The 10,405-nt window shown below is 62.5% G+C and overlaps 1 protein-coding gene across 1 annotated transcript in view; it reads left to right on the top strand.

The window, feature by feature from the left end:
• The window catches only part of PITPNM1 (phosphatidylinositol transfer protein membrane associated 1), a 23,717-nt gene extending 16,140 nt beyond the window's left edge, over nucleotides 1–7,577 (top strand). Inside the window, exons 16-24 of the mRNA XM_026661128.2 lie at nucleotides 189–338; nucleotides 1,245–1,393; nucleotides 1,559–1,669; nucleotides 2,030–2,146; nucleotides 4,687–4,835; nucleotides 5,156–5,305; nucleotides 5,481–5,664; nucleotides 6,042–6,170; nucleotides 6,490–7,577. Of these exons, the coding sequence (XP_026516913.1) occupies nucleotides 189–338; nucleotides 1,245–1,393; nucleotides 1,559–1,669; nucleotides 2,030–2,146; nucleotides 4,687–4,835; nucleotides 5,156–5,305; nucleotides 5,481–5,664; nucleotides 6,042–6,170; nucleotides 6,490–6,744 (1,394 nt within the window). The 3' untranslated portion in view covers nucleotides 6,745–7,577. The remainder of the gene's footprint in view (nucleotides 1–188; nucleotides 339–1,244; nucleotides 1,394–1,558; nucleotides 1,670–2,029; nucleotides 2,147–4,686; nucleotides 4,836–5,155; nucleotides 5,306–5,480; nucleotides 5,665–6,041; nucleotides 6,171–6,489) is intronic.
• Nucleotides 7,578–10,405: the final 2,828 nt, after the last annotated feature.

The following is a 10,405-nucleotide window of genomic DNA, read 5'->3' as shown; positions in this document are numbered from 1 at the left end:
GGGGGATGACACAATGGAGGTTAGGGGGTCCCTCGGGGCCAGTGAGGGTAAGGGGCCCCCTCAGGGGGGGCAATGGGGGCCGGGGGGGTTTGGGGGTCCCCTCTGGGTTGTCCTTCAGGGGTCTGTGGGGGGCAGGGTCCCTGGGGTTGCTGTGCTCACCCTGCTCTCTCTCCCTCCCCCTGGCTCAGCTGAGGCCCTGCAGACTCATTCCACCCTCTTCCTGGGCGACTTGGAGCTGACGGCGCCCACCACCCCTACCAGCTGTTTTGGGGGCTTCTGGAGAGGCAGCGAGACAGGAGAGCCTCCCGCTCCCTCCAGCACCAGCGAGGTCGTCAAGAGTGAGTGTGACCCCTCCCCCGTCCACCTAGCTCCTCGCCTACCCCCCCCCCCCCCCCCCCCCAAAGGGGCAAGGGGGGGGCGGGGGGGGGGAGCATTGACGGGGGGGCAAGACAGGAGGCTGTGGGCTATGGGGTAGGTCTGGGGTGCTGGGCTGCAGGGCAGGGGTTGAGGGGTAGGGGCAGGTCTATGGTGAGAGGTTTATTAGGGCAGGGGGTGAGGGGTAGGGGCAGGTTGGGTGAGGGATGCAGGGTGGAAGGGGCAGAGTACAGGGCAGGTCTGGAGTGGGGGGCTGCAGTGCAGGGGTGAGGGGTTGGGAGCAGGTGGGGTGGCTGCAGGGCAGGAGGCATCTCAAGGGTGGGTGGTGTAGGCCAGGGGATGAGGGGTAGGGGCAGGTCAGAGGTGAGGGGCACAAGGTAGAAGGGGCAGAGTATGGGGCAGGTCTTGGGTAGCAGGGAGCAGGGTAGAAGGTGAGGGGGTAGGGGACAGGCCTGGGGTGGGGGTACTGGGTGGAGGGAGTGGGGTACAGGGCCGATCTGGGGAGGGGGTACCAGGTGGAAGGAGCTGGGTACCGGTCCAGTCTGGGGAGGGGGTACCAGGCGGAGGAAGCTGGGGAGGGGGTACTGGGTGGAAGAAGCGGGGTACATGTCAGTCTGCGGAGGGGGTACCGGGCGGAAGAAGCTGGGGAGGGGGTACCGGGTGGAAGAAGCGGGGTACATGTCAGTCTGGGGAGGGGGTACCAGGCGGAGGAAGCGGGGTACAGGCCGGTCTGGGGAGGGGGTACCATGCAGATGAAGCGGGGTACCGGTCCAGTCTCTGGAGAGGGTACCAGTCCAGTCTGGAGTGTGGGGACCGGGCGGAAGGACCGGGCCGGGGTACAAGTTCTCCTGACACCGCTCTCCCCGCAGTCCTGGAGCGGTGGTGGGGCCCGAAGCGCATTGACTACTCCCTGTACTGCCCCGACGCGCTGACCGCCTTCCCCACCATCACCCTGCCGCACCTCTTCCACGCCAGCTACTGGGAGTCCTCCGACGTGGTAGCCTTCATCCTGCGCCAGGTGTGCTGGGGGGATCCGGGAACGGAGGGGCCAGCGGGTGTCGTGAGCATGGTGGGAAGTGAGCAGTGGCCGGTGCCCTGTGGCCGGGGGGCTGGTGCCTTGCGGCGGGGAGGGGCGCGGGCGGTGGCCGTGGCTGGGGGCGCTGAGGCCGTGCTGCTATTGCAGGTGATCGAGAAGGAGCGCCCCCAGCTGGCGGAGTGCGAGGAGAGCTCCATCTACAGCCCCGCCATCCCCTGCGAGAAGTGGCAGCGCAAGCGCACGCAAGTGAAGATTCGGGTACGCGGCCTCCACCCACCTGTGCCCGAGCAGGGGGGTGACGGGGGCCTGGGCAGGAGATGGTGCTGCTGGGGTGGGTGGGCAGAGGAGAGTGGGGGTGAGGGCGGTGGGGGGCCCAGGTTGAGAGATCTGGGGGCAGTGAGTGGGGAGGTGGGATTGAGTCCTTGGATTTGATGGCTGGGTTATGTCATTGGGGTGATGCAGTGTCAGCAGTACACCTCTGGGCCCCCAGCTGTGCTGGGCCGGGCTCCTGGGGCACGGGGCTCAGGGAGGCCCCCCTGGGATGGGGGGAGAGACCCCAGCAGCCCTTGGGGGGGGCAGGAAAGCAGGCGCCACTAACCCCCCTGCCCTGCCCCGCAGAACGTGACGTCCAACCACCGAGCCAGCGACGTCATCGTGTGCGAGGGGCGGCCCCAGGTGCTGAGCGGGCGCTTCATGTACGGCCCCCTGGACGTGGTGACGCTGACCGGGGAGAAGGTACCGGCACTGTGGGGGAGAGGCGGGGTCCCCCAGGGGGGCTGGGAGGGTGAACCCTGGCACTAGTGCCCTGGGGTGCCATGCAGCTGTGGACTCCGTTCCTGGCTCCCTCCCTCTGTCTGCCAGTCCAAGGCCAGAGCCCCAGGTCTCTCCAGCTGGCATTCCCTGCTATTCGGTGTCCATTGAGGTTCTCTGTTTGCATTCTCCGTTGGTCTGGGTCGGTTTCGCCCAGGCCTCCGATGACCCTTCCCCCCCCCGCCCCCTCACACACAGGCAGTCATGTGACACGAACACCTCAAGTCTCCCACTCGCCCCCCCGAGCAGATTTAACCCTTTTGCACCCACTGGCCAGCCATGCAAAGTACAGGGGGAAACTGAGGTACACTTCGGACTCATAAAAACATTAGAAAACTCTCACTTTGTCATAGGGGATGAGGAGGATCAGGAGTCCGTCTGGGTGCCCCAGCAGGTGCAGGGTGTGTGTGTGGGTCTGTCTGGGTGCCGCAACAGGTGCAGTGTGTGTGTGGGGGGTATGTCTGGGGGCCCCAGCAGATGTGGGGTGTGTGGGGGGGTCTGTCTGGGTGCCCCAGCGGGTGCGGGGTGTGTGTGTGTGGGGGTCCGTCTGGGTGCCCCAGCCGGTGCGGGGTGTGTGTGGGGGGGTCTGGGTGCCCCAGCCGGTGCAGAGTGTGTGTGGGGGGGGTCTGTCTGGGTGCCCCAGCAGGTGCTGCCCCCATGTAAGCATGAATGGAGGAGTCAATGTTCTGAATTTGCCACTGTGCTGGTTTGATTTTAAAGCTGAAATCTAACGAACTGGGTTTGCCTCTTTGCTGGGTGTTGTAGCCGATATTCCAGTGGAAGCTAAGAGGAGAACCCCTTTTACTGAGCCCAGGGAGTCTTAGCTACTAATTAACACTGGCCTCTTCTCAGATCAGCGCTCACCTCGGACAGCATTTCTCACAGCAGGACACGCGGTTATTCCCAACCAACCCGTTTAGTAATTGGCCAGAGCCACCTTAGCACACAAGCAGCAGTGCACCACTTGAGCGTAGCTACAACCAGCGTTTCAGGTCTGTCCCGCACAGCCTTGCAAGCAGTACCGCAGGGTTGAGGACGAGCGGTTAGACCAAGGAGCAATGCAGAGCACCCGGGTTTCTTTATAATCATCACTCGGCAATTCTTCCGCCCCGAATGCATGGACACCCCTGCCCAGTATTTCGCCCAGGAGGAAGGAAGCGCTTGTCTTTAGAGCCCGTTACACCGTGCTCCCTGCTAAGGGAGTGGGTTGGTCCCAGAGCAACCAGCTTAGATAGCAGCAGAACTGCTTCACGTTAGAGTTCAATCCTCAGGCCTACAGAGAAAAGCACGCAAAACGCGGTGGTTAAATCCAGCACACGGCTGCCCGAGGTATTGCTGGGGCGTGTAGACTCACCAAGCCAACCTGCAGCTATTTCTGTTAAAGAACAGCAGGGAAATGAAATCTCACCACTTCTTCTTCTCCTGCGAACCCTGGGCTGGGGGCGAGTCATTCATCTCTTGGTGCCGGGACCGTGGCTGAGGGGAGAGGCTGCCCACGAGGGTTCAGCTAGCTCTGGGGTCCCCCAGGGTGACCTCGGTTTTATATGCCACCTTCCAAATTGCTCTGAGCTTTCCAGCTCTCAGTTCCTCTGCTGTCCAGGAGATGGCGGTGGTGTATGACACATTGCAGAGAGAGAGGGGTGTTGCTTTGATTCATGGCCAGGCCTGGTTCATAATTAGCCCAGCCTGGGATCCCCCCTCTCAAGCAATTTCTCTTAATGTTCCAGAGTCCGACCCTGGTGAGGGGGCCTCTCAGCCATCCGCCGGGTGCTGTGCAATTCCTGTCACTCCTAGAGAGCCCCAGTCACTTCCAAAGTGCACACACCAAACCCTGACTGATCCTTGCAGTCTGGTGGGCCCAATCCCCCGGCCCCAGATGATCCCTGATACCTTTGCTGCTTCACCCAGGGTCTGAGATGTCCCAGGGAGGAACAAGACGGAGGGTTGGCGAGGAGAGGGGTGTCTCTGTCTCCCAAGGCAGACGGCTGCACGCCGGCGTCAGGGAGGGCTGGCTGGTTAAGCCTTCTTGGGCTCTCAGGAACTTTTTGGGGTCACCCAGCAAGCCGGTCCCAGCTGCCTCAAACTTGCCTCTTCTCCCCTGGCCCTTGGCTCACACCTGGGAGCAGCTGCTCTTCTCTGTCACCTGGCAGGGGCTCTTAGCTAGACGAAGCGAGCTGGACGTCTCGTCCATGAGTGAACTAGGGCAGTCTTTGGGGTGAGGGTCTGACAGCAGCGGGGAGATCCCTTCGCAGGGATCACTCGCCTTTCCTGGGAACGGTGTCATTTAGCTTTAGCTTAATTCTAGACTCCGAGAGGTAGCCGGGCTCTCCAGACGAGAGGTCTCGGCCGCTCCAAGGGGAAGCTGGACGCCTGCACAGGGTGATCTCGGATCCTGGCCGGGCCGGGGAGCCGAGAGCGCGGTGGCTGTTAAGAGCCGACGTTAACGTCTGAGCGGCTCCCCGCAGGTGGACGTCTACATCATGACGCAGCCGCTGTCGGGGAAGTGGCTGCACTACGGCACCGAGGTGACAAGCAGCAGCGGGCGCCTGGCCTTCCTCATCCCGCCCGACAAGGCGCTGGGCATCGGCATGTACCCCGTGCGCATGGTGGTCAGGTGAGACCCCCGCCCTGCCCTGCCCTGCCCGGGTGCATGTGACCCCGGGGAGGGGAGACACGGGGCCCAGGGGGGAGGGACGTACTGGGGAGTGGGGCTGTACCAGGAGCCTCGCAGGGAGAGCCCTCGGGGGGGAAAGCAGTGTTGGGAATGGGTGAGGGGAGGCTGTTGGAGGCAGGGGACCCCCTCTGGGCAAGGCTTGCGGGACACCCCCCTCCCCCGCAGTGTGTGTGGGGAGGAGGGGGAGATCTATGTGTAGGGGGGATGTTTCTGGGCTCCCCTGTCCTGCTCGGTCCCTGACGCCCTCCGCTCCCGTGCAGAGGGGATCACAGCTATGCCGAGGCCTTCCTGACGGTGGTGGCACGCAGCACCGAGGCGGTTGTCTTCAGCATCGACGGCTCCTTCACGGCCAGCGTCTCCATCATGGGCAGCGACCCCAAGGTGCGGGCAGGCGCCGTCGACGTTGTGCGGTAGGTGCCCCCAGTGACCCCTCTCCCCCGCCCCGGGTAAACCTCCCACTCCTGTCCCTACGCCCAGCAACCCTCTACCACCCTGCTAACCCCCTTCCCGCTGCTGTCCTCTCAGCTCCTGCCCCCCCCCAGCTCCCCACGCCCCCCCCGTGATGCCCGTGTCGTGTTGCCCCAGGCACTGGCAGGACTCGGGGTACATGATCATCTATGTGACGGGGCGGCCCGACATGCAGAAGCACCGCGTGGTGGCCTGGCTGTCGCAACACAACTTCCCGCACGGCGTCGTCTCTTTCTGCGACGGCCTCACCCACGACCCCCTGCGCCAGAAAGCTGCCTTCCTGCAGAGCCTGCGCACCGAGGTGGGGCCTGCGCCCAGCGCCGCGGGGGACAGGGCATAGCCAGGGTTTGGGGGTGACAGGGGGCAGGCCAGGCTGGGGCTCAGTCAGTGTCAGGAGCGGGCTGGTGCAAGGGGGCAGGGTTTGGGTGGTGTGAGGGGTGGAGCTTGGGAGGTGCAAGGGGCGGGGCTTGGACAGCACGAAGGGGTGGGGCTCATGCCCATGGGGGGTGGGGCTCAGGTGGTGCGAGGGGCGGGACTTGGGATGGCATGAGGAGGTGGGGCTCAGGTGGCATGAGGGGGCGGGGCTCAGGTGGTGCTAGGGGGCGGGGCTCGGGCAGCGGGAGGGGCTCGGATGGTACGAGGAGGTGGGGTGCCAGGCTGAGTACCCATGTGCTGCAGGCAGAGGTCACCATTGTGGCTGGCTATGGCTCCACGAAGGACATCTCGGTCTACAGCTCCCTGGGGCTCTCGCCCACCCAGATCTACATTGTCGGGCGCACCGTCAAGAAGTTCCAGAACCAGTGCCAGGTACGCGGGCACCAGGGGGTACGAGTTGCAGTCCCCGGACAGGGGACTGGCTGGCTCAGGAACTGGGACATGGGGCCTTTCCCCTCTAGCGGGCGCTGGCTCCAGTCTGGCCCCAGGGCAGGAGACTGGCTGGCTCAGGGGGGTGGGGAATGGGACACGGGAGCCTTCCCTTCCAGAGGGCACAGAGCCCCTGGGCCAGAAGGGTGGGAGGCAGTGGTGCCCATGGTCCTTGGGGGGCTGGCATGGGGACAGTGGGGGCTGGGCCCCAGCGCTCCCCTGTCCCTCTGTCCCCACGCTCGGTCCGTGCGTCTGTCCGCAGTTCTTGTCCGAGGGCTACGTGGCGCACCTGGCCCAGCTGGAGACGGCATCGCTGGCACATTCGCCCAAGGGGGCACCGCGACCCACGCTGGGCAAAGGCACCTACGGCTGCCCCGCCCCCGTCGACTTCCTGCGCAAGCAGAGCCAGCTGCTGCGCTCGCGGGGGCAGAGCCAGGCGGAGCGTGAGGGGGGTGCCCCGGCACCGCCCCGCGCCAAGGCCCGCAGCATCAGCCTCAAGCTAGAGAGCGAGGAGTGAGCCCGCCGCGGCTTCCCAGCCTGGAGCGAGCGCCGAGCCCGCACGAGGAGACGAGGGCGCCCGGCACGGAGAGGGAGCTCCCGACGGGACCACGCGCTGCACCGCTGCCCCGGCACGGGGCGAGAACTGTGCGTGGGGGCCCGAGTATCCCCCCAGCACTGGGCATGGCCAGCCCCCCATCCCCCTGGGCTCCCCTCCCCCACCCACAGCCCACTGCTCTCTTGGGCATGGCCTGCCTGCCACCCACAGCCCCCTGCTCCCCCAGCCCTGGGGTCCCCTCCCCTACCCACAGCCCCACTCCCCGAGCTCTGGGCCCAACCCCCCCCCCAGCTCTGCTGGTGCCCCTCAGTCCCAACCCACAGACCTCTGCCAGCCTAGCCCTGAGACCCCCTTGTTGCCCATGCTGCTCTGTCTGGGAGTCTGTGACTGGGTTTCCCAAGGGAAGGGTGAGTCGCTGCTGGGAATTAGGGGGTTGGGCCTCTCCACCCTGCCCCCCATGCAAGGCCTAGATCTGGCACGTTTGCTCCTGGGCCCTGCTGTCCGCATCACAGCGACTGGGAGGAGGGGCCAGTTGCCCCTGTCACTGGGCAGCCCCTGTACCCCGCGGCCTGCATGACCCAGCCCCCCTGCACAGAGGCCCCACTCATGCACCCAGCCCCGGCTGTGTCCAGTGTGATGCTGGATCCCAGAAGCAGGGCCAGACAGCCTGGGCACGAGTTGAGCCCACGCCCGCCCCGCTGGGCACGTTACACCCCCACCCAACGGCAGGGGAGGGCTCATTATTTATTTTTGTTGGTGTCAGAGTTAGCGAGTGAGGCAGGGAGGGGCCAGGCCCAGAGGAGGCGGGGCCTGGTGGGGGAGGGGCCGGAAGGATTCATGACTCTTTGTTTTTTAAAAAAAATTGTGTAAATGTGGAATAAAAATGTAAAAATAAATAAACAGAGAATGGTACAAACAAGAAGGGCCGGTTCCTGGGGGCGGGAGAGGGCAATACAGGGCGGTGGGGGGGGAGGACATTTATTTGACTGGAGTGTTAAAATCACTGGTTATAACCTATTCAGCCGGGAGCGAGAGGGGGCAGGGCCTTGTCAAAGATGGGATTAGCTGGGCGGGAGTTAGGGTGTGGGAGGGGGCTCAGGGCTAGAGATTGGGGTGCGGGAGGGGATGCAGGGTTCAAGCTCCAGGTGGTGCTTACCTCTGGCGGGTCCCAGAAGCGGCGGCATGTCCCTGTGGCCCCTAGGCGGAGCCATGGCCAGGGGGCTCCACGTGCTGCCTGCGCCCACAGGCTCCACCCACGCAGCTCCCATTGGCCACGGTTCTCGGTAAATTGGTCCAATGGTTAATTACGCTCACTGTCAAAATGTACGTCTTATTTCCGGTTGGCCTTTAGCTGTCTGCAACTTCCACCCGTTGGCTCCTGTTAGCCCTTTCTCCACTAGACTGACAAGCCCATTGGTTCACGTTTGTTCCCGTGTAGAGAATGTAATCAAGTCACCACTTAACCTGGAGGCTAGGGCCACCGACTAGCTGAGCTGGTCAGGGACCCGGCCCCACGCTCTGGGTGTCCCTATGCCTCTGACTGCCAGAAGCTGGGACTGGCTGACAGGGGATGGCTCACTCGATAACTCCCCTGTTCTGATCAGTCCCTCTGAATCTTCTGCAGGGAGTGAGAAGGGCAGTGACGCCGCCTTTCAGCCAGACCCAGGGGCTGTGCTGGTTCCTGGCTCACGCTGTGCCAGGCTGTTGTGCTGCTCCCAGAGAGGGCTGTAGTTCAGGTGCGAGCGCATCACTACTCCAGACAGGCTGTAACCTTCTGGGAATCTCAGACCCACAGCGGCTCAGGATGCCCCGGAGGGGAGGGGAGTCACCATTCAACCATGCCCGTCCCCAGTGCCGCCAATGGGCCATGCACCAGGCTCTGGGGTGGGGCTGGGGATGCCTGACTAACCTAATTGCCTTCTATGATGAGATAACTGGCTCTGTGGATGAGGGGAAAGCAGTGGATGTGTTACTCCTTGACTTTAGCAAAGCTTTTGATACGGTCTCCTACAGTATTCTTGCCGGCAAGTTAAAGAAGTATGGGCTGGATGAATGGACTATAAGGTGGATAGAAAGCTGGCTAGATCGTTGGGCTCAATGGGTAGTGATCAATGGCTCCATGTCTAGTTGGCAGCCAGTATCAAGCGGAGTGCCCCAAGGGTCGGTCCTGGGGCTGGTTTTGTTCAATATCTTCATTAATGATCTAGAGGATGGCGTGGACTGCACCCTCAGCAAGTTTGCAGATAACACTAAACTGGGAGGAGTGGTAGTTACGCTGGAGGATAGGAATAGGATACAGAGGGACCTAGACAAATTGGAGGATTGGGCCAAAAGAAATCTGATGAGGTTCAACAAGGACAAGTGCAGAGTCCTGCACTTGGGAGCGAAGAATCCCATGCACCTCTACAGACTAGGGACCAAATGGCTAGACAGCAGTTCTGCAGAAAAAGACCTAGGGGTTACAGTGGACAAGAAGTGTGCCCTTGTTGCCAAGAAGGCTAATGGCATTTTGGGCTGTATAAGTTAGGGGCATTGCCAGCAGATCGAGGGACGTGATCATTCCCCTCTATTTGACATTGGTGAGGCCTCATCTGGGCCAGTTTTGGGCCCCACACTACAAGAATGTGGAAAAATTGGAAAGAGTCCAGCGGAGGGCAACAAAAATGATTAGGGGGCTGGGGCACATGACTTATGAGGAGAGGCTGAGGGAACGGGGATTGTTTAGTCTGCAGAAGAGAAGAATGAGGGGGGATTTGATAGCTGCTTTCAACTACCTGAAAGGGGGTTCAAAAGAGGATGGATCTAGACTGTTCTCAGTGGTGGCAGATGACAGAACAAGGAGTAATGGTCTCAAGTTGCAGTGGGGGAGGTTTAGGTTGGATATTAGGAAAAACTTTTTCACTAGGAGGGTGGTGAAGCACTGGAATGGGTTCCCTAGGGAGGTGGTGGAATCTCCTTCCTTAGAGGTTTTTAAGGTCAGACTTGACAAAGCCCTGGCTGGGATGATTTAGTTGGGGATTGGTCCTGCTTTGAGCAGGGAGTTGGACTAGATGACCTCCTGAGGTCCCTTCCAACCCTGATATTCTATGATTCTATGATGAGGGGGTTGAGGTGCAGGAGGGGGCTCCAGGCTGGGATTGAGGGGTTTGGAGGGCGGGAGGGGGATCTTACCTCAACCAGCTCCCGGAGGCAGTGTCATATCCCGCCTCCGGCTCCTACGTGGAGGCGCGGCCAGGCAGCTCCGCACACTGCCCCATCTGCAGGCACCGCCCCCACAGCTCCCATTGGCAGTGGTTCCTGACCAATGGGAGCTGCGAGGGTGGCGCTTAGGGCAGGGGCAGCGTGTGGAGCCCCCTTGATGCCCCTACGTGTAGGAGCCAGAGGGGGGATATGACGCTGCTTCTTGGGAGCCGCATGGCGTGGCGGCTAGCAGGAAGCCTGCCAGCCCTGCTGTGCGGCGCCGCCAACCGGACAGTCAATGGCCCGGTCACCAGGTGCTGACTGGAGCCATCAGGATCCCTTTACGACCAGGTGTTCTGGTTGAAAAACAGACACCTGGTCACCCTACCCCCATCCCAGTGCTGTGTACCTGGGCCCCGCACTCAGCCTCCTTTCCCCGATC

The sequence above is a fragment of the Terrapene carolina genome, unplaced genomic scaffold (genome assembly GCF_002925995.2).
Source record: "Terrapene carolina triunguis isolate 2854851 unplaced genomic scaffold, T_m_triunguis-2.0 Scaffold926, whole genome shotgun sequence".
Classification (NCBI taxonomy): Eukaryota; Metazoa; Chordata; order Testudines; family Emydidae; genus Terrapene; species Terrapene triunguis.
Note: the sequence above shows the minus strand (reverse complement) of the source record. Positions and strands in the feature narration are given on the sequence as shown.